Raw genomic sequence first — 23847 nt, 5'->3', positions numbered from 1 at the left:
AAAGACTTGGGCCACCCTCCACTACTTTCCTGGGTGCATTAGCAGGGAGCTAGATTAGAAGTGGAGCAGCCAGAACCAGCACCCATATGGGATGCCAGCACTGCAGACGGTGGCCCAACCTGCTATGCCACAGCGCCAGCCCAACAACTGTGGATTTTTAAAGAATTATTTTCTCCCACTTTTCCTTACAATAAATTTCTGATCCCAAGTCTCCTGAGGGGGAGGGACCAGCATGTCCTGGGAAACTTGCCAAGGCCGGCTAGAGCTGGCTGGGCTCTGGCACGAGGTGTTCTAATGGGTGGGATCCCAGGGATCAAGGCCACACGTGAGCTCTGGGGAAAGATTGACAGAGGAGTGCCCATGCGCTGGACTCTGCTCTGTCACTCAGGCACGCTGCAGCATCACCCTCAACCCTAGGTTCTGAATGCCTCTTTGGACAGGAGACAGTGTGCCTGCTAGAAGTTGCCCACCACATGATGTACTTATCGCCCCAGCCCTAGGACGTACCAGGCTGTTCTTACCAACATACTATTAAAAATGTAGGGCTTATGAGTTTGTGTGTGGAGTCTTTGCGGTGTGATTTTATTGTGCCTTCTGTTTGCTTGTTAACTTTGTCCATGAATCAAATACTGATGAGGGAGGAAACAAGACGAAGAAAACGTCCAGGTTTGTGTTGGTCTTGTGTGCACTTCCAGAGGGGTGGAATCGTTTTTCTAACTGTTGGAATCACAGAAGATCAATACTGGTTGAATGCCTTGTGCATACCCAGTGTGCGTTGGGAGCGGTTCATCTTCATGGCAGCCCTGGAGGTGGCTTGGCAGCTGTGTTTTGCACTTCCCGGGAAGGATGCGAGAGGATGAGCAACCTGCCTGGAGTCAGAGCCTGAATTCAGACTCTGCTCTGCCGCAAGCTGGGGCCTGAGCATTTAAGCTCATCGCTGTCCCCAAATAAAAGTTTCCAGTTTTATTTGCTTGGTCACAATATAAAACATAAGCCTCAGAGTCTTTTTCAAGGGAGAAATGTAACTTGTGTTCCCTGTAGCATGCTGCGGTTTTGAAAAGGGAAAATCATATGGTAGTGGCTTTGAAGACTAGACCCAGTGTCTTAGGTGCTGACCTTGGTGCTGCTGCAGGGCCTTCTGAGCCCTGGGCACTGTCACAGGAAAGGATTCTGTGTGTCCTCATCTGCAGGGGTTCCGGTCCAGCTCCCGCAGGTGGCCTTCTCCCATTTCAATCAGGCTCTCTGTCCTTGTCTGTCACAGCACGGCACCATGGCACGGAGTTATCCTCAAGAGTCCCTGTGTAAGTGTACCTTTGAAAGGCAGCTCACAGTTAATTCCGTTAGAGGAAGGTGGTGTGGCACAGCACATTAAGCAACTGCTTAGATCATCCACATCCCATATGGGAGCGCTGGTTCCAGTCCCACCTACTCCTCTTCTGATCCAGCTCCCTGCTAATTCACCTGGAAGCAGCAGACCATGGCTCAAGTACTTGAGTCACTGCCACCCATGTGGGAGATGCCCCTGGGGCTCCCAGCTGTTGCAGCCATCTGGGGTTTAAAGCAGCAGACAGAAGTGCTTGATCTCCCCTGCTTCTCTCTCGGTCTCCCCCTGTCACTGTGCCTTTCAAAGAAATAAATAAATCTCTTAATTCACTTAGATGACATTCTCAAAGTAAATATGAGGAAGAAGGAACTCGATCAGAACTTTACCTTGAAAAACAGTACTAAAAACTATAAACATAAGCTTAGTTTATCTTTGGACTAACACTACCTAGGTTATAATTCCAGCTGTAGTAAGATACTTACAAAAGTTGGCGGAAAATGGAATTAAGAGGAAAGTTTTGGGGCGGGCATGTGGTGCATCAGTTAAAGCACCTCTCGCTCTTGGGAGGCTTGTGTGCCATAGCAGAGAGCCTGATGTGAGTCCCTGCACCACTTCCAGTCCAGCTTCCTGCTGATCTGCACCCTGGAAGGCACCTGGGTCCCCATCACCCGTGTGGGATACCTGGATTAGAGTCTGAGCTCCTGGTGTTGGCCTGATCCTGTGCCAGTTATTGAGAGCATTTGAGGAGGGAACAAGCAGTTGAAAAATTTCTTTCAGCCTTTCAAATAAAATGAAAGAAAATTAATTTTTTTAAAAAATAGAGGTTTCTTTTGATGCACAAAAAAATTGAAATCCATCCATAGTTTTTTCTTAATACACATTTTCCATGAACTTTTCTAAGTACCTTTGCATTCAATTTCTTGGAGTAGTATTGGTTTTTAAAGTACAAGTCTTTTCAAAAGTCATTGAATCACGCAATTAAAATAGCCATCTGCAACCCTTGTGTGATATTTTTGCAGCCTGATTATAAAGCAAACTGCTTCAGCAAAAGTATTCAAGATCAACTCTGTTTCCTTAGGAACCTGTATTCAGCATGTGCTATTCCAGGTCTCCTTTGAGGCACTCTGATAGCATCCTTTCCGTTTCTCCTTGTTGTAACCCATCTGCTGCTCCATCAGTCTCCTGGCTGGGCAGACTGTTGAACACAACAGAAGTTTATTTGGCTCACAGTTCTGGAGGCTGGGAAGCCCAGGAGCATGGAGCTGGCACCTGGGGAGGACCTGCATGCCGCGTTCTAACCCAGGATGAGGGCAAGTGGGCACGTTCCAGACAGAGAGGAAGGGGAGGTTGGCAAGCGTCCCATCCTGTAACCACCACTCCCACCATCTGGCCTAACCCCTTCACAGTAGCCCCGCCCCATGACCAAATGCCCTAGTAAAGACACCACTTCTCCGTGCTGCTGATTGGGGATTAAGTCTCCCACCCGAGTCTTCAACACTCAAGCAAGCGCACTCGCCTTGATTAGCTCCTCTAACTCCGCCAACAACTCCATGATCGGTAGCTGGCTCGAGCATTCTCCAGCTTTGCTCAGCTCTCCCTGTGGACCGAGGACCCCCTGTGCTTGTGACCTGGGGTTCTGTCTCCCATGCTGGCCCAGGAGCCCCTGGGAGGCAGGCAGGGGTTCAGGGCTCACACAGATGCTGACTGTTCTTCAGGGTTGAATACATGAATGGATGGCCTAGGATCCAGGTACTTTTGACTAGAGTTTCTCTGGGTCTTCTGAAATACCTGCATGCCTCCTAAAGGATGGCTTTGCTCTGGAAAGTGCTGCCCCAGTCCTTAGATCTCTCTGTGAAGGACCACGTCCATTTGCAGAGAGGCGGGAGCACCCTTCCCCTGTAGCTTCCCACCAACTTTTCCAGATTGCCTGTCATCTTCTCTTCCCGAAGATTGCCGAGGGTGAAAGGGTTAAAGGAAAGGAAGGGGGGTGGCAGTGAGAACTTAATCCCTTACTCCTTTACATCTTCAAGTTCAGCTGGGGGCACAGTTAGGAAGTGCTGCAGTGCCGCTTCAGGATGTGATGCCCTTCCCAGAAATAGAACCTAGCTTGTGCAAGGGTCCAGAATCCCAGAAAACAGAGAAGGGGGTCTCTAAAACAGAGGGAGACCTGGAGATGTCCTTAGATGCTCCACAGGAAGTGGTAGATACCCCAACGATTCCAGGAAAACCATCATTTTTTTCCCCACAGCCCTGTGTTCTGAACATGACCCAGGCAGTAGGGGTGCCTCTTGTGATGAAGTGTCAGGGGAGCCCCGTGACCCCCACTCAGGGCACAATGATGTCCCCACGAGTCCAGGTGGCCTCACACTGGGTGAGGATGTGCACCTGTTCAGGTGCTTCCCTGCCTGGGCACAAGCATCTCTCTCTTCCCCAGCTTCTGCCCTGTGCCCTCTGGGCACTTAGCTACATCCTCACCTACGAGTGCCACCATGCATGGTCTCTTCCCACTCTTGGGATGACCCCTAGCTCATCCCCCGTCAGGTGTCTGTGTCATTGTCACTCAGAAAGGCACCTGTGGCATCCAGCACTGGCTAGTTCAGGACTGGACCTGGTCTCTGCCTAGTGGCTGCTTCTATCCCCCAGCCCTGAGATGTCTGTATCATTTCATTGTACACATGGGGAACAGTGTACAGTGGCATGATGCGCTGTATGTACACAGAGAGTAGTGATCAGGCCAGGGTGGTAACATTCCCACCTCTTTACACATTGATCATTTGTGTTGGAAACCTCTGAACTCCTGTCTTCTTGTTCTTCATGAAAAACGCAATGCTTTGTTGTATGCTATAGTTGCCCTAAACACTGGACTTTACTCCTCGTGTCCGATGTATTTCAATGCCCCATGTCCAGCCTCCCTCCTCCTCTTGCCCTAATGACCTTTATTCCCCCTCTTTGCTTCCATTAAGTCCACTTGTTTTGCTTCCACAAAAAAAAAAAAAAAATATCTGAAGGATTTACCAAAGATACTCCCTAGGCAGAGCTGACTGTAATGCCCTCTGGTCCCCAGTGGGCGTTAGCCTCAGGTTTGCACCTGCCAGAGCCAAGCTGCAGCTCCTCTGTGCCTCCTTGTTCCACATGACTCCATGAACACTGCACAAGGTGAGGATTCAGAGGGAGTGGCACCTTCTCCAGGGAGCACTGGCTGACACGTGCCCCACTGGACGCAATAGTATCCTCATCACCTGCCCTGACTGCCTGTACCTACCAGCTCTCTCTTGCTAATGTCTCCTTCCTCTCTTTGCTGGCCCAGTGTTGGGAGCACAGGTAGGCACCAAGGTGTCTGTTGAAGGAATACATGTGTGTTAATTAGTTGCATGCTGCTTTTCTTACCTATAAGCATAATCTGAGAGTTCCTCGAGCTAGAACTGGGTAGATTGGTCTCACCCCCTACCACCAGCAGTCACAGGAGGTGTTCAGCCAGCATACAATGATCAGCTTTCCTTGGGCCAACTCCAGTGCCTATGCTGTCAGACAGGACTATGTATCTCTTGTGTTAGTGTTGGGGAACCCGAGTTTTGAGGCTAGGAGCTCTGCTTTGTGGAAATCCAGATCGGTGGTGGTGAACTTTGGATGACAGTCGTGGAGAATGTTCTAGAACATAACCTATATAGTAGACAAGCTGTTGAGCTTCAAGAGCCCTTGAACCTAGAAGGAACAAGGAGTTGTGGTGGAGTCATCTTGGAACACTGCGTCCTAGAGAGATGTTCTCGTCCCACACCTACCTTTGTGACTTCCTGGGTCCACACTCCCTGCCCCTGCTTGTTCTCCTTCTCTAAAAGCAATCTCCATCCAGCAACCCAGAACGCATGAGACTCCAGATGGAGAAATGTGTGATAATTCTTGCTGTCTCTATCCTATCTCATTGGCTAAATTTGGCCTCAGATATTTTTTTTTGAAAGATTTATTTATTTACTTGGAAGTCAGCGTTACACAGAGAAAGAGAGGCAGAGAGAGAGGGGTCTTCCATCTACTGGTTCACTCCCCAAATGGCCTCAAAACAGCCGGAGCTGTGCTGATCTGAAGCCAGGAGCCTCCTCCAGATCTCCCTTGTGGGTGCAGGGGCCCAAGGACTTGGGCCATCTTCTATTACTTTCCCAGGCCATAGCAGAGAGCTGGATTGGAAGTGGAGCAGCTGGGGCTCAAACCAGCACCCTTATGGGATGCTGGCACTGCAGGTGGTGACTTTACCCACTGCACCGCAGCACCAGCTCCAGATATGTTTTTTGAGAGTAAAAAATGCAAAGGGTCTTCACAAAGTTCATGACAGACCACATCATGAAAAAAAGTATACGTGGCTTCCAATTTACTTTTCGCCAAAATAAACTTAACCTGTCACTCCATTTTTCCAGTAACTTTTTGAGGTATGGGTGTTGCGTGCAATTTCTGCCTTTCCCTCCACTTGTAAGAGTGTCATCAAGGACTTTTAAAGCAGATGTTTCAGATAAGTTGGATACAGACACCGTTGCTTTGGCTTCTAGCACTGTGTCTGTTCTGCGTGTTGACTTTGTCAACAGATTTCCACCACACCACACGGGGTCCTCTCTGGGGAACAGCTTTCTGTTTCACGATAACACTTCTGGTGCCCAATGAGAGCTTTCATAAGCAAAGGCCGTTTCTCTAAAAATGCAGATTGAGTGTTGTATGCATAGCAGAGGAAGGATGCTATATTGAGGAAGGCTTCCTAAGTAGTAAAGCAAAAAACCAGTGGGTCAATCTATAATGCATCTGCTTCCCATGCCTGTTAGAAACCTAGACCTACATTGGAATTATTCAGTAAACAATTTACCGAGTGTCTGCTGTTTGGGAGATCCAAGACCAGGGATAGCAAAGATGAGTGCGACAGGATTCCTCTGCCTAAGAGGTCTTGGGGAAAGGGCGTGTATTTGCATAGATAATTACACAGTTGTGCGGTGAAGAGAGCTTGAGCTCAGCCTGCTGCGGGATTTTGAACTGAGCCTTGGATATAGACGAGGACGAGGGAGAATTCTAGATGGAGGTCACCCGTGGTCCATGCATGCGGCAGCAGACTCTGCTGAGCTCGCGCATGTGCAGAAGGTGTCTGAGAGGAAGCAACCCCCTGCAAAGGTTGGTGTGGTTGCCAGATCCTGTGGCAGCACAGTGCCCTGTGCAGCCTCACGTGTGCCTCTCCCCCATCCTCTAGAACTAGTGGCCAGCTCTGGTCATTCAGAGTCTCAGCTCTGCCCCAGCCTCCTGTCCGCCGTCTAGTTCACCTGTTTCTGCTCACATCCCCCAGGTGTTCTGGTGCATGAAGCATTGTAAAGTATCTATTCTTACAGGATTTAGGACAGAAAACAGGTTAGTAACCTGGAAGTCTTGAGGGTTTTGTTGTAATGAAGGTGTTACATAGCCCTCCGGCCAAGCCATAGAATGCTGTACTAGCTTCTCCAGTGCCTGGGTCCCTAGAATGTTTTCCACAGAGAAAATCACTTGAAGGGGGTAAATCCAGCCATAAATAGCCAAGGAGGTTCTTCAGATTTGAAAAACACCTCAGAAATTGGTTTTGAGGCACCCAAACACAGTGCTGAATCAGCAAGTGGCCACCAGGTGTCCTGGCTACCCAGTGAGCATCCCCTAAATCTTATTTTTTTCCTTTTTAAGAATTTATGTATTTATTTGAAAGGCAGAGTTACAGAGAGAGTGTGAGATATAGAGAATTCTTCCATCCACTGGTTCGGTCTCCAGGTGGCCACAACAGCTGGAGCTGGGCCAATCTGAAGCCAGAAGCCTCTTCCGGGTCTCCCACACAGGTACAGGGGCCCCAGCACTGGGCCATCTTCTACTGCTTTCCAGGCCATAGCAGAGAGCTGGATCAGAAGAGCAGCAGCCAGGGCATCAACCGGCACCTATATGGGATGCCGGTGCTGCAGACAGAGGCTTGGCCCCTAGGCTACCACACCCCATCTCTTTCTGAAGGCATGTGAGGCTGCCTTTTTTTTTTTTTTTTTTTTCAATCAGGTCTCATCCTGTGCCTGCCCCCTTGGTGTCGCTGCACTGACTTGTACTTGTGAACATTAGGGATTCGTGGGTCCTCCTTCCTCGCCTCCTTGCCTAGACTCAGGTTACAGATGGACTCACAGTAAACCAACCCAAGCCTCATGGCCATGGCCTGGAACAGCATAACTTCCCAGCCTGAACAACGGTGCATCCCACTGCATCTTGCTGTTCATCTGGAGCCCCGTCTGCTTCCCATAATGCAAACATGGTAGGGGGTCCGTTTCTCCTTCACAGGGTGCTCACTGAGATCCCCCCATCTGTATAAATGCCCAACACCCTCCTTTTGCACACAGAGGTGTCTCACTGGTGACTTGAAGCCCACACTTCCCTGCAGATGGCCAGTCCTCAGAGCTTGGACACAAGCTCTGCTGCCTTTGCCCAGGGCTCACCCAGAGAACGCCTCCCTGGGGGTGTCACCCAGTGCTGTCTACCTTGCACCATGAACTGTGGGGCAGTGCATCTTTGCGCTTAGGGGACCACTGCAATAGGCTTCTGCAGCATCCCTCTGGCTAACCTGTGGCTGCTACGGGAGCTCCCAGGACTGCAGGAGCACACACAGTGACCCATTGTCAGCAGGGGAGAGTCTCAGAGCCACCCTGGGCCCCAGCCCCGTCCCTGCTCTCTCACTTCCTCCCCTCATTCCCTCCGCAGGTATTTATGGAACATGTGCTGGGTTCCCTGCTCTGACCTGCAGGCTGCCTGTGCAGGGGACACCACAGCTGACAGGGACCATGGTCCCCAAACCTATTTTCCTAAGCCTCTGTATTTTGTTCTGTTTCACTTATTAAGATTTAATAATTGTTAACAAGCATTTGAAAAGGGAGATTTGAATTGTTCTAAGAGTATCTAAGGTAATATGGTTTAGATGCTGAAGTTTCCCTGACCTTCCGGTCACCCATGGATTAAATCGGACCACGTGCTTGAAATCTGAATGGATTAGGCAGGTGCAGGAGATGGGCTTCCTGCCAGCAACCTCTGTTAAAGCATGCATTTTGCTTTGGACTTTCCTGTTCTGATCACCTTGGGCAGCTGATTTGGTTAAGACATTTGATACTCTGTGTGAATTTTATCAGCAAGAAAAAAAAGTCCTGAGATAGGCTTGCGTCGTGCCCTCAGCGCCATTCCTTTCATACTGGAAGTGATATTTAACTTGTCTGTCTTATCTTTCAGCAGTTGACCTAAGCAGGGTGGGGGGAACATGGCTGGAATTGGGAATCAAGCTGGAAAACCCCCAGTGTTTTAAGCAGTTGATGGGTCCTTTCCAGAATGTTCCTCTGCCCCCTGCAATGCTGTGCCCTGTGCTGCCTGGGCCAAGTCCCTCCAGTTCTCACACTGCCTGTCTGTCTTGCTGTGTTCTAGTCTCCGTCTCCGGGCAGTTCCTCACCCCTGGGTGCCGAGTCGTCGAGCACACCCCTTCATCCCAGTGACCCTGCCGAAGCCTCCACAAACAAAGAGGTAGGGTGCCATGTTGTCTGCAAAGCCTTCATCCCGTTGTGCTTTATTCTAACACCACCCTTTGCTTTCTCCAGCCCCTGGGGAGCAGGTGTGCAGTTAACTATTAAAGCCACAGTAGCCAATGTGAAAGTCACAAGGCATCACTGTTCATGAATTAAACAGGTCACTTCCTCAGCACACTGACCACATGGCCAGTGCTTGGTAGCCACCTGGGATCAGTGGCTACTGCACCACACAGGGTGGATGGCAGAGCCTTTGCCTCATTGCCAAAGGTTCCCTTGGACAGCTCTGGACATCAAAAAGTCCCTGCGCTAGCATCCTTCCTCTTGGTGCCACGCACTTTGTGACACCATCCATGTGCACTGGCTCTCTGGTCAGGTCCCAGTGAAAAATCTGCCCCAGGCCTTGCTGCCACACTGAAATGCAGAGGAGCTTTCTGTGTGGCAGAATATCCTACCCCTGTCCTGTCAGATGGGGGAGCCCTTGGACTGTGACCCGTGGGGCTGAGGAACTGACTTTTCCACTTCAGTCGCTTAAATAGCTGTGTGTGGCTATGAGAAACTGAACAGAGCAGCTCCAGAGTGTCCCTTTTGGACATGGCTGGCGTACAGCAGGAGACACTGAGCCATGGTGGAGAGTGTTCAAGCAGGCGGACGCTGCTTGTTCCTCCCCAGGTTTCTGGGGCCAGCAAAGGGTAGGTGTCTGCTTTCTCCAAGCACCCCATTTCCTTGCGCACCTGGCTGTCACCCACACCTACTTCTGAGCCAGCAGCAGGTAAACACTGGCCTGCAGGGTAATGGGTGGGCTCAGCCCATTCTAAATAGAGTTTCTCCCTAATCACCTCCCAGGAGACACCGCATAATGAGTGATTGTTTCACACTCCCCTCTCCTGCTGATCACTTTATGTTAAATGCAATGGAAGCAAACCATCTATGTGAATGCTTCTAAAGGGAGTCTTCATTAAAATTTACTCTTAAAGTATCATTGGATACTACATAGATATGAATCATCAAATATGCATGTGAGGGGAAGTACATTTTTAAATGTATTTGATCATTTTAAACCAGGCAAACCTAGACTTGCTCTGATATGTTGATCTCTGGACTCTCTGATCTTGATCCTCAGATCCTTAGCCGGTGGGACAAGAGTTATAGCACAGTTTCTGCTCGTGCTTCTAGCTCACGGATGGGTGGGAACAAGTAGACAGGAGAAAAGGCTGGCAACAGCCATAATAGTCATGGGAATAAACGCTACCAGTGCTTGAGCATTTGTGGTGTTCCAAGCACCAGGCTGAGAAAATCCAAGGTAGTATTTCACTTAATCCTTGAACGTAATCCTATGAGGTATAGGTATCATCATCCTCATTTGGTAGCTGGGTAACTTCCTGAGGTCACAGAGCCCACAGGTGGGTGGCCAGGATCTGCTACCCCTGGGGCGGACAGTGCTTGCAGGTCATGGCTGCCACTGCAAGGTGGTTTCTTTATCATTACTCCAAGTGTCAGGTCTCCAGGCTCCATACAGGGTTCGTGCAACCCCCGGAAATCTCAATGACGTCAGTCTTTAGCTTTGTAAATGTGACTTTATTAATTCTCAAATGTTAAGGGGTCCACTGATGTTCATCTCAGTCCACATGCGGAAAAACAAAGCGCTCATCAGCCCACTGACTATTCAGCATCTGATTATGCATTAGATATAATAAGCAAGGCAAATTTGTTAGCTTCTCAGTTCCTACAAGACTTGGCACATGTTTCTGCATATCCTTAGAAATAATGATGAAAATCCTCTTTGTGTGCAATAATTAGAGACTCTTTCATTTCACAAAATTCTTTTTAAAGAAAATTTACTACCCCAGAGACTAAAGAAAGCGAGTCATGAGCTCATGAATAAAGAATAAGTGAATGTATTACATGCCCGCCATTGTAGCTCTCAAGAAAATGGCAGCTTTTAGAGCTAGGGACTAAAATAATTATTTTGTAACTTGTACTCAAATCTGGTCACTGTCTTGGAGATTAGCATGCAGGAAAGTATCCTAGTAGCCCACGAAGATGTGAGTGGACTTCTTGGATGTACCTGAAAGCTAAGCCATTTTGATTAAATAGACTGTCTTTAACCCCAGAGCTCCACCTGGGCCTAAGGGCAGGGAGATTGTAAGGAAACCATAATCAACAAGTATTTGGCCCTCATGGAGAAGCTACTTTCCATCTACATGCCATGAAGTTAACCGGATGTTTAGACTTAATTGGCTGAGGGTACTCAACTGGACCTGTCTTCTCATGTGGGCCAGTGCAAAGTAAAGTGATTAGGAAGCACTGCTCATCAGTGCTGGAGTTCTCTTCCCTCCTAGCCACATACCCTGGCTTTTGCTCGGTGTGCACTGTTCCATGAATGCAATAGCATGCAGTAGACTTTCTGCTCCACAAGATACTGTCTTGGGCATCTGGAACCATGTATCTCATCTCAGCAACTACATCTGCAAAGTGCAGTGTGACGTATATTTATGGTTAGTGTTGAGTTTCTGTCATTGTCCTGAATTTAGAGTCTTAAAACTAGGTTTCTTCAACTGCCTCCAATTTCTCATGTAATAGGTTCAGCATTATTTTACAAGTGGTAACTCACCGTCTTTTTGTGAGTGAAGAGTGTTGAATAGAATAAAAGTTTGGAGTTCCCCCATCACAGCCCAGCCCTGGCTAGCAGTTATTTTGGACTAGCACCCTCAAAAAGGGACATATGTGAGAGTGCTTCAAAAAATTTTGTGGGAAATGGAATTAAAACACAAGTTTATTTTGGTACCAAAAAAAAAAAGCCTGAAATGCACACATGTGAGGGTCTTCACAAAGTTCTTGGGAAACATGCTCATGAAAACACTGTGCATGGATTTTGAAATGTTTTTGTAGCAAAATGAACTTACCTTTTACTTCTGTTTCCCAGGAACCCTTGCAAGTGCCCTCCTACTTCCTATTCCACATTTGGACTAGGACGTTTGCTTCTGGAAGGAGCCTATAGCGTGTTTTTCTCCTCTAAGAGCTGGCATTCAGTCAGACTCTAGGAGCTCTGTAACTCATCATCCCGCTCCAGCAGTGCTGTGTTACTTATATGAGAAATTCCAGGCTTTTAAATTAAGACCCCACAAAGGAAATCTGAGGTAATACATGATAATGATTTGTATAATGGAATATTTCAACTGAAGTAAATCTGTAAGAGATGAAAGGAAGAGCTCCTTTTTTTTAAACTCCAGCACACATTTTTAGCACAGTGAGAGATCACTGCAGTGGAGACCTAAAACAACATAAAACTCTCTAAGGGAATTCTTAACTTCCACATGTAATCATGGTGTTGGTGCCTTTACTCATCAGCAGTTTTTTTATGGAAATGCAGATTCTTAAGAATACCAATTGTGCCCTTGTTACCTGATTACAGGTTTTGATCTGTGGGATACTGTTAAACTGACAGACACTAGTCTGTGAAGCACAGAATTTTCAGATGATCTAAAATGCAAATGCACTATTCAGAGTTTTAGGCAACCCTTAATAATACATGCATATGTTTATCCATATTTTCTCTAACCAAAAAATGGTCAATAACTGGTTCGTCATTGCCACTGGTGATGCAGTTCCTTTTAAACTTACATGGATGGTTGTGTTAATGCCTATTTCACCATGCTGTGCCCTTCTTGAAACTTCTTTGTCTTAATTTCAGTCAAGAAAAAGCTTGGCTTCCTTCCCAACCTACGTTGAAGGTAAGAGCTGAAAAAAAAAAAATATTGAGCATGATGTCATTCCATGAACTTTTTAGCATTCCAGGCATTTGAGGCACTGGGATATAACACAGTAGTGGAGAAGCAGGCCCCAGAGTCACTCATTCCCGATGTTAAGAGAATCAGAAGCTTAGATTGAAGTACAGTAGCTGCAAACCTCTCAGAAATCCTCCTTCCATCAAGGACAGTTCAAGTGGGAATGAGCTTTAAGGGAGAAATGTTCGTCCTCTTTGTAAGAAATGCCTTCCCAGTGATTCCAGCTACTGCATGGGTAAACCAGCGACAGTAATGCTGATCAGACACTATCAGGCAGATGCCTGGTACTATTCTAAGAACTTGGCACTTAATAACTAATTACCTCTTGTGAAGTGGGTTTTGTTATATCCTCAGGTGATGCATGAACAGACTGAGAGGGGACATTGATAGGGTCCATAACTTGCCTGGGGTCACAGGGTGAGCAAGCAGCAGAGCCAGGCTCTGACCCGGCAGGTGGACTCCACAATATATTCCTTGGAACCGGAATTCTCTGCAGGGCTGAGCTCAAAAGGGCTGTAGAAAATGCACATTATCTTGTAATTCCATTTCCCCACCCCCAAGCTTTTTAAAGCCGCATCATCGTGGTACAGGTTCTTCACTGCACGTGGGCACCTAGACAGTGCCAACACTCAGTTCACACCATGCATCTCAGTTCAAGGTCGCATTGCCCCAGAGGCGACAGCAGTGGTCTACCGGGGAACGGCAGGTGCTGCTTCAGGTAGAGCGGATGTTCAGTCCCTTGAAGGACTGCCCAGGCATGTCTCTAAGTAAGGCTTTTGGAGCCTGGTGCTGAGCTCATCAACCCTCAGGCTTTGAGTCCAAGACAAGCTCATAGTTTTGGCTTAGTTACCTAGCTTGCTTTTTCCAGTAATCTGTAAGTGAATGGTATAATTTTCAGAGGGGGGGGGGTGACCCCAGAGAGCGCCCTGGGAGGTCTTCCTAAGTTTGGAAAGCTTTCTTTGTATTTTTAGTCTCAGCATTAACCCAGGTATAAGACTCCTTCCACCGAGCAGCCTGGGGCATCGCTGGAAGCAGAACCCTGTATCAAAAGGCTACAGCGAGACCTGTGCCTCCTAGATGGGTACCACCGTCGCTGTCACTTATTTTTAACTTCTAAAAAATACGCTAGCACAGACCCTACATTAACTTTAGGCAATTAGTGTGATACAGTGATGAGTCATGGCACAAGATCACAGGTCAGACTTTGTTTAGGCCTGGTATTTGTGTCTCTGACCTGCCTAGCATTTATACGGTCACTTAATTATTACTTGGATTGCTTTTCAACATACCTGCAGATCCATACTTACTGCAGTTGAATAAAAAGACTTAAGTCAGACATGAATGTATGATACTGGAAGTCCCATAGAGAAGGTGTTAGGTTTTATTCTAAAATCCATTAAAAAAAAAAAGTGGAACTTTTTCTAAGCAATGTTACGATTCCATTGGAAATGGATCATTGGGAACTTACAGAAGATTGGCAGTCTTTTACTTTGAATAAAACATAGTGTGGGGCCACATGGGGCCATCCGTTGGTATAGTAGAGTAGTGTTGCTTCCCTGATATGCAGTTAAGTGTACTTCCTGAGTCCTTCTTCCACCTCTACAGTTTCAGGGTGGGAACTGTGGCTGCTGAAAATAATGTAAATAACAGGTATGCAATAAAGAACACAGGGTATGCAGTGGACACCGGTTGGTCTCTTGGGAACTTCAAGCCCAAGACAAGTAAGGAGTCTCATTTAACTACTACAAAGACACCTTGTGGCAGCCCTTCCTAACACACTGCTCAGTTCCTGCTTAGTCTTAGAAACATTCATACGTTATTTGAAGTTTGTACCCTGATAAGTAGCTCAGCTCAAGATGAGCTTGATATTATAGGATAAAATAAAAAGCATTTCTGATTAGCCCTCCAAGAGCAAAAAGCAAAGTATTTCCATTTCAAGTTATCTAATTAATTATCTAATTAAGGTTTTAACAATGGGTGGAAAAAAAAACTATATTCTCTCAGATAAGAGCATTCAACCCAAAGGAAGTACATGTTTTAGTTACAGATCAAAATGCCTCTTTTAAGATGTATTTATTTGAAAAGCAGAGTTACAGAGATCTTCCATCTGCTGGTCCACTCCCTAAATGGCCACAATGGCCAGAGCTGGGAGCTTCTTCTAGGTCTCCTGTGTGGGTGCAGAGGCCCAAGCACTTGGGCCATCTTCCACTGCTTTCCCAGGTGCATTAGCAGGGAGCTGGATTGGAAGTGGAGCAGCCAGCATTTGAACTTGTGCCCATATAGGATGCTAGCACTGCAGATGGCAGCTTAACCTGCTACCACGGTGCCAGCCCCAAAAATGCCTTTCTTTTGGGCCAATGTGCAGTCGCACAGTGACTTAAGCTCTTGGCTTGTGACAGCAGCATCCCGTATCGGAATGCAGGTTCAGTCCCAGCTACTCTATATCTGAACCAGCTCCCTGCTGATGCACCTGGCAAGGCAGCAGCACATGTCCCAAGTGCTTGGGCCCCCGCCATCCATAGAGGAGATCAGGAGTGCAGTTCCCAGCTGTTGCAGCCATTTGGGCAGTAAAGCAGTGGACAGAAGGTTTCTTTCTGTTGCTCTACTGTTCAAATAAATCTTTTTTTAAATACCTTTCTTAGTGAACCTGTTTCAGTTCTATGTTAGTCCCAGCGATGTGGTTTCAGGTACGGCTTACAGCTGAGTTGGTTAGAACTCTATTTAAAACAGGTTTGGTTTAAAAGGTAGGTCAATGAAAACAGAAAATTTTCATTTTACCTCGAGTTGATCAGTGTGTGGGTGCAGCCTGGGAACAGTAGGGCCTGTAAGTCAGCAAGATTGGCAGCACAGGATCATGGCTTTAGGGTAACTTTATCTGCCTTGCAGAATTGGGACCTTTCAAACCAAGGCCCCAATTCTCTGATATGCAACACTTGTTTCCTCCATTATGGATTAGAATGGAGGGAGGGGTGAATAAACGGGTGGCAAGTAAGAACCACCATGGTAAAACCAAGCCTCATAACAAGACCGACTTCACCTAACCAAGTATCTGCTTAATAGCTGGTGAATACCCACGGTGTGAGAGGCAGAGATGAATGACGTGGCGTTTGTCCCCAAAGAGCACAGCCTAACAGGAGACATGACATCTTTAACGTTTCATCCTGACATAAATATTTGCATCATTTCTCACAGTCAGTGACTTTGTTTGAAAATGAGGGGTGGGTGAAGGACTAAGGAGGCTGCCTTAGCAGGGCTGGGGAACCCCCGGCCCATGGGCTATATATAAGGCCTGCAAGCTCATTTGGCTGGCCCGGCCCAGACAGCCACGGAATCCAGTCATCTACAGCAGGCTAAGGTTTACATGGATAATGTTGTATGACCTGCTAATGATGCTGTAAATGTCTTTTCTGCCCATCACCATTTAGATAGTTCCCCACCCCTGCCTTAGGCTGACTGGTGCAGTCAGCTGCCCAGGGGTGGTCTTGTGTGGCTCCCCTGGACCCAGGGGGTGGGAGGTGGTGGGACACGGCGGGCCCTGCCTTGAGGAGGCTGTGCGAACCTCTGCTGCTCTCTGTCTTCCAGTTCCCGGACCTTGCGACCCTGAAGACTTGATCGATGGAATCATCTTTGCAGCCAGTTACCTCGGCTCAACCCAGCTGCTGTCAGACAAGACTCCCTCCAAAAACGTGCGCATGATGCAGGCCCAGGAAGCAGTAAGCAGGATCAAGGTGAGGGGCGGTGGGCAGGGGCAGGCCCCCCCACAGTCCACTGCACCATCCACACCTGTGTACACGGTCCCTAGTTAGGGGATCACAGTGACACCACAGGCGGTGCTTACCCAAGGCTCCGCAGACCGCTCTAAAAGAAAATAGAGTCCCACAGTGTTCTGAGTGGCCAACCTTGAGGAAAGATAACTGTGACAATGAACTTGGAAAAGTCACTATGATGAGTAAGAATGTGATTTTGAGTCTCGCACGGATCCCTGAGTTTCTGCTGACTAGCTGGCAGTTAGTTTGACATTCGCATTACAGCAGTGGTTCAAATTTGGTGGCACTGCTTTTGAACTACTTGAGCCTGGTCCAGCTAGACTGGACTGACTTGCTTCAAATAAACCATAATATCCACTCTAACATGTGCAAGTCAGTGTTGAGCTGATCCGGTTTGAGCCAGTAACAGCCTGTTTGACACTGTTTCATTGACACTTTAAAAGAACAAGCCCATTTGCTCCTAAAAGAGCTACTTTGATCCCATTTAAATCACTCACAGCTGGTTTGATCCAGCCATTCTTTGCCAAAGCCACCTAGAATCCTGGACAGACCAGGAGGACCACAGGGACACATCATTCCATTCATGCAGTCCAGAGGCCACTGTGCCACCGGCACCCGGGACTGTGCACAAGGCAGCCACCCTGGATCCATGAGGCCCTTCTCCCTAGCGCTTCAGGCCCAGGCTTCATTTCCACAAGTCAGAATAAATTAGGACTCACCAAAGTGGGCTTCATTGCTCTTCAGCTGCTCAGACTAGGGTCCCAGTCAGGGAGGAGCACGTCATTTCTCATGCCTTCCCCTCTGTCACATTCCCAGGTTGCATCTAGGGTGGATGTGGGATTGAGGAAGGAGAAGCAAAGGCCCGCAGGAGGCAGTAAGGGAGCAGCCTCAGCCTGTCAATCAAAAATGCCTCGAGTAGTTAGGAGTGCAGGGTGGTGCAGTGCCTGTGGGAGAAAGAAAAAACACAGCAACTGAAGGGATGAGGAATGAGGCCAGCAGATGCACAGGGTGTGCCAGAGGACCAGAGAAAGGTGTCAGGGCCCAGGTACCCCAGGAAGGTATGGGAAGCCTGGAGAGGTGAGACGCCACGTTCAAAGAGCTGCTTGGTCCAGGCCCCTTGCCTAAGCCAATCCCTGTGATAGTGATGTACCAAGACTGTCGGGTGCTATGATACAAGTCATGTGGCCCTTGATGCCTTTGCTAGGATGACACTGAGCCCCCCTCAGCTGCGTTATTCTGCAGCTGCCCAGGATGCTGTGCGGTTGTCCCAGGTCCCCTCTCATTGCTTCCTCATCAAGCCATGTCCATTGCACCTGCTGCTGTGGCCTCCACGTGTCGCTTGCTGCTCTTAGCACTGCTCTGCACCCACAGGATGCACTTCTCTCCAGGACTCAGAGCTGGCCCTGCGCTTCAGTCTCCAGAGTGCAGACAGGGAGTCTGTCCTGCAGCTTTTCATATTCCTCCTGACAGGTTGGGTATCAGCGTGGAGAAACCACAGAATAGAAAGGTGGCCTTGGTCCCAACACTGATAGGTGACACCTAACGTGCAGAGGCCAGGACCTACCAGCTTCTTCACGCAGTTGTCTGCTACATCTGGATGCGCACACACTCCAGACCCTGCTACTGTGGTGTTACTTCTCCTAAATGTAGCCTCTCCCAGGAGGGCAGACAGGACCCTGCTCTTGGTCCCGGCCCTCACCACAAGTTCACAAAAGCATGTAAAAACCTCACACTCCTAGCTTCCAAGTCTTTCCAACTAAATAATGCCATGCACGGAATATCACGTGTTCATAAGAGGAGTCTGGAGGGAGTGGGTGTTTGGCACAGCAGTTCCAACACTGCTTGGGGTGCCTGCAGCCCGTAACAGAGGGCCTGAGTTCAAGTTGCAGCTTCCTGCTCAGGCATAGCCTCGTAGGCAGCAGGTGAGGGCACAAGTCATTGAGGCCCTGCCGCTCACGTGGGAGTCCTGGACTGAGTTTTCCATTCCCAGCTTTGTTGGCCTAGGCCCTGCCACCAAGGGTATTTAGGAAGTGAACCAGAGGATGGAAGATAGCTCCCTCTCAGCTTCAAAAGGAGTCTTTTTAAAAGTTCTTTTAAAAATGTGTACTATGAAAAAAAAAAAACCCATGCATGGTGTTCAAGGGATTTTTTGGCATCAGAATAAACTTACTTTTTAATTCCGTTTTCCCCTTTGTATTACCATCATCCTGGTGCTGCTTTACCACCGAGCAGGCACCCGCCCTGGAGCTGACGTTGCTATTTCCTAGCAGTGGTTTTTATTTCTATTTGTTGATTGTGATGGCTGTCACTCACAATGCACCGACTCTATACTAGAATTCAACACTGCTTGCTGGATTTACCATTGGCATCTTGAGACCCACTGCCTTCTTCATTGAACAGAAGACTTGATTTGTCCAACAGAATTGGGAGCTGTGGTTTGGCCAGGCCCCTTCTACTTAATATGAAAACAAAAGAATTGGGCCCAGAAAGCAAACTGTCCCTAAGCAGGCCCTGTGAGGGACACTTGAGCAATAAAAGTTAACCATATGGTCCTTGATCTTGGGAAGCCTTCCCCCCAGTACAGGGAGCCCCCTAGCCACAGGGAGATAGACCGCCTAAGTGGGGGTGACAGGAGCCTCAGAGGCTGCCCGGCTACCAAAGGCAGAAGCACGCGAGTCTGAACACAGGAGCAGAATCCCAGGGAAGCTGCAGTCGTCACTGGTTCTGTGCTCTATCCCCCCCGGCCTTCACTGCCCATCACTGTTGAGAAGCAACAGTGCCCTTCAAGGAGGCCCCTGTGTGCCTGGGGGGTGCCTAGGGCAGCGGTTCTCAGAGAAATGCAGAACCTCGGGCCCCACTGCAGCCCCAGGGAGGCAGGAGCCAGGACCCGGGGGAGGGTGAGCCAGCCCGAGATAGAGCACTCTCCTCCAGAGACAGAGCACACAGGTCCTGCTTTTTGGATGTCTGCCACATAAGCCATCCTGCTCAAGGCTTTGAGAAGTCCTGCACAGAGGTGACTCCCGTCATGTGAGCCTAATTACAGGATGCACCATCCCCGTGTGCTGCCTACTGAGGCCTTGTTGCTAGCTTTCTCCAGAACATGTCCAGGGAGAAACTTCCGGAGCGAGCAGTGCCCTTGGTGCTGTGGGACTGATACACCCTGGGCAGGCCTTCATCTCTGCACACACGTTGAGGGGAGCAGGCCTGCCCCTGTCCAGAGCCAAACTTGAAGGCCGCGCTGGCTTCCTGGTCTCCTCTTCTCCCCCCAGCATCTCCACTGTTGGTTCCCACCCTCACTCTTGCTCTGCTCTCTGCTCTTCAGCCCGAGAGTCCGGGGCCGTGGACCGCAGAGACTGCCTCCTGCCCGCGCAGAGTGCAATCTGTGCCTTGTGTAACCACATCGCAGGTGGTGGTTAGGTGCTTCATGGTCTGTTTGTAAGGACCGTTCGTGATAAGCAGATATTGTCATTTTTTATGAGACGAGGTTTCCTTTGGTTATGACGTCACGGTAGAATTACAGCTTCTGTCACGATCACTTCGTCCGTGTCATGCCACCGTCCATCTTACTCCAAGTCTGATCCATCACAAGGATGTGGACACGTGCAGGGTGGCTTCACGTGCATTGCCTCATTCACTCCTCAGAAGGGTGGGAGCCAGGGAGCCGCAGAGAGCTCCCTGAGAACCTGATCAGTGAGAGGCTCGTCCAGCTAGTGAGAGGGAGTACCTGGTGGCGACTCTCCATTCTGTCAGCTCACAGGGGTGGTACCTAGGCAAGTCAGTTCACATCTTTGCGCCTCCCTTTCCTCTTCTAGAGCCTCACAGGGCTGTAGTAAGCTTTCACAGCGAAAGGATCCTGGTGCCTGTCAGGTGCTCAGGGAGAGGGGTGTGGCTAGAGCAGCCAGCCTAACCCGGGATGGGGGGTCTCCCCAGCAGTCGACAGTGCACATGGGCACCCACCTGGCCTTGTGGCACACAGCGCTGTGCTGGTGTGGAAAGCCCCAGGTGGCTCTCTGAAACATAGCACATATGCGGATATCATCATTTCTTTCTTGAAGGTGCCTGCTTGCCTTTGTTTCTCTTGGGCCACTTACTGCCACTGGGTGTCTCACGGTGGCTCTGACCTCTCACTTCCCCATGTCAGAGCTCAGTTCTTGGTTATGATGCATTGCAGAGCACTTGGCTACTTTGAGGGATGTAAAGATGGCAGCGGTGTGAGTACAGAAAGCATTTTTAACTGTATAGAAGTTATTTCAGAATACCTGTCCTGAAACCCAGTTCACCTTACAGATCTTCTTCCTCATCACCGGTCTCAGGAAAAATAGAAAATTGGCCGGCGCCGTGGCTCAACAGGCTAATCCTCCGCCTTGCGGCGCCGGCACACCGGGTTCTAGTCCCGGTCGGGGCACCGATCCTGTCCCGGTTGCCCCTCTTCCAGGCCAGCTCTCTGCTGTGGCCAGGGAGTGCAGTGGAGGATAGCCCAAGTGTTTGGGCTCTGCACCCCATGGGAGACCAGGATAAGCACCTGGCTCCTGCCATCGGAACAGCGCGGTGCGCCGGCCGCAGCGCGCTACCGCGGCGGCCATTGGAGGGTGAACCAACGGCAAAAGGAAGACCTTTCTCTCTGTCTCTCTCTCTCTCACTGTCCACTCTGCCTGTCAAAAATAAAAAAAATAAAAAAAAAAAAAAGAAAAATAGAAAATTGACAGTGGACTCTAATAGTGCAGACATGTGAGCACCAGATGTTAGGTTTTGTTATCAGGAGTGGAAATTCCTCTGTTAAGCCACATTTCAAGGAAGCTGATAGAAAGCAAGCAGTGAGTTCCAACAGCAGTCACTGATCTAACAGTTAACGACCAGTGCAGGCCAGACCACACCTGGCTGGATTCCAGGGTCCCACGCAGACCCGCCGTGCCACAGGGCTACTTCTCAGAGGTAGACACTTCCATTCACTGTGCGGGAATTAGGGGAACGCTGGGAGGTGCTGCCCGTGGACCGCTCACCACGAACTCATTAGCACCAGTCAGAGCTCCAGGGCTGCTGTGTGGGAGTGGGGCCGCCCTAGTTCCCTGGGCGGGCCAGAGATGAGCCAGGTGCTGTGCGGATGGCTGTCTCGTCCAGTTTCTCTACAATGAGGCAGTCTAGGAGACACATCTGAGTCCCTAATGAGGTAGGGATGGGCTGCAGAGAGCAAAAGAGCTTTCCACCAGGTGAGTACCAAGGAAGGTGAGGTCAGCTTTCCCTCCACCCCAGCCCACGTCACCACCGCAGCAGCCCCAGTGTGGCCGCTGACTCATCATTTGCGCAACAGCTGGATATAGCAAGTCTTCCCAGAAGCCAAGAAACTGCACCCTAATGTGGACTGACGGCAGTCACACAGCAGCAAACGCAAGGACAGCGCTTAGAACGCACCAGACACTGTTCAAGAACTTTGCCTACGTTGTTTCATCCTCACAACAACCCTATGAGCAGTTACTATTATTTTTATCCCCATTTTACAAATGAAGAAACTAAGGTGCAGAGACAAATGGTTCACTCATAATGCCCATAATTAGTAGGTGGCAGCATCAAGACAACCTCGCCCCAAAGTCTTATGGTTTTATCAGCTGTGATGTGAATTAAGAAGGGTGAATAGTGCATCCATCTGTAGTCAGGCATGATTGCATTGGCATCACTCAGGTTTAAGGCAAGGAGCACGACTAGAGAGAAAGAGCAAGAACAACCATAGGATCAGTTCAACTGGAAGACACAGCATCCCAAGTGTGGCTATACCTTATAACATTACTGACCAGATAAAGCAAAGATCGACAGAACCAAAACACTGCACAGACAGATCCACACAAACAGCTGGGAGTTTTCACATGCCTCTTTCAATAAATGGTAGAAAAAACAAGCCCCCAAATCATGAACATAAAAGATTTGGACAATACTTTTATACCAACTCAGTTAAGCCAATGGACATTGGTAGAACACTGTTCTCAACAACTGCAGGATGAATCTTGTGATTTCCATGTGATAGACTCACCAACATCAGATGCTGGTCCATCCAGGTATGTCGTAGCAAATTTCAAAAGACAGAAATTATATATAATATGTGCTCTGAACACTGATAATTCAGAAAGCAATAAAGATAACTAGAAAATCCCCAAATGTATTCAAATTAGTAACCATTCTAAATACCTAAAGGTCCAAAGGACAAATCACAGTGGACATCGGAAAATATTTTAACGGGACAGCAATTAAATTTCAGCATACCAAGAGTAGTGGAAATACTGTCAAAGCAGTGCTTAAAGGCATATTCATAGTTTAAGTATCAAAACAAGAAGGTTTGCAAATCTATGTGTTGATTTTCAACATGCTGAGAAAGACAGCAAATTAGGCCCAAAGAAGGTAGAAGGAAACAAAGATCTAGGGTGAAATAAATAAAATAGAAAAAACACACATACAATAAAACCAAAAGAACCAAAACTTGATCCTTCAAAAAGATCCATTGCAGTTAAGCTGTATCAACACCTCCTTCATCCCGCTGCCCCCAGCACCTGCTGAATTCTGAATGAGGAAATCAGTTGTCTTTAGAGTGGGACTTTTGTTCAGCCTGTCTTCCTCCCACGGAAATGCCTTGTGCCACTAATCAGCATACTTTGTCAATCCCCTTTTTGACTTGGAGTCTCTGCAAGTTCTTTTCTAACTATTCTCCTGTCTCTGTTTGTTCCATGCTAAGCAGATGGCCCAGAAATTAGCCAAAAGCAGGAAGAAGGTGCAGTACCAAAAACTTCATCAGCTTGGTGTTATGCCCGTCCTTTTCATTTGTTTGTTTTTTGCCTCCTCCTTGTTTCGTGTTTTTTGTTTTCTGCATCCAGCAAGTTTTTTTCCAATTTCTTTTTGAATCGCCCCATAAGCCTGCGTTTCTCAAAATTCAGTTGCCTAAAGCAGCTGTTTTCTGTTGCTCATTGGTCATCTCACTCCAAAGCAACGACAGGGAGCAAACTGGGGCTGCTGAAGGAATCCTTAGGAATGAGGAAGTTACAACCATTCAGAGCGCTGGTGTGGCAGGGACTTAGGTCTGTGCAATTCCAGTTATGTTTGATTTGTGGACTTGTCAGATTGCTGGATGCAAAAAAAGAACACTCACTAATAATAACCACCAGTGCGGGGAGTGGAGCCCTAAACGAACTAGGCTGTGCTTTTTGTGGGGCTGTGAGGTGCTTGTGCACTGCTCCCAGGACACTGAAGCCTTGGGGCGCTTTCTTAATGGGGTGGCTCCAGGAGTGGGCAGGCGCTTCTGTGTCGCTGTGCTGGTATGTGAACCTGAAGACCCTCTTACCAGAACTGCATCCAAAAGGCTTCGCTCACATCTGCTGCAGATACCATTCCCATCAGCTCAAGCCAGTGTAAGCGCCACGTTACACTCCAGGTCCCCGGGTGCCAGTCTGTTCCCCTTC

The 23847-nt window shown here is 48.5% G+C and overlaps 1 protein-coding gene across 1 annotated transcript in view; it reads left to right on the top strand.

Annotated features, from left to right (window-relative positions):
* Positions 1-23847, top strand: part of APBA1 (amyloid beta precursor protein binding family A member 1) — a 220331-nt gene that overhangs the window by 174740 nt on the left and 21744 nt on the right. Inside the window, exons 3-6 of the mRNA XM_062208389.1 lie at positions 8756-8851; positions 12548-12587; positions 16224-16369; positions 23130-23162. Coding sequence (XP_062064373.1) covers positions 8756-8851; positions 12548-12587; positions 16224-16369; positions 23130-23162 — 315 coding nt within the window. The remainder of the gene's footprint in view (positions 1-8755; positions 8852-12547; positions 12588-16223; positions 16370-23129; positions 23163-23847) is intronic.

This window comes from Lepus europaeus, chromosome 12, assembly GCF_033115175.1.
Source record: "Lepus europaeus isolate LE1 chromosome 12, mLepTim1.pri, whole genome shotgun sequence".
Taxonomy (NCBI): Eukaryota; Metazoa; Chordata; class Mammalia; order Lagomorpha; family Leporidae; genus Lepus; species Lepus europaeus.
Note: the sequence above shows the minus strand (reverse complement) of the source record. Positions and strands in the feature narration are given on the sequence as shown.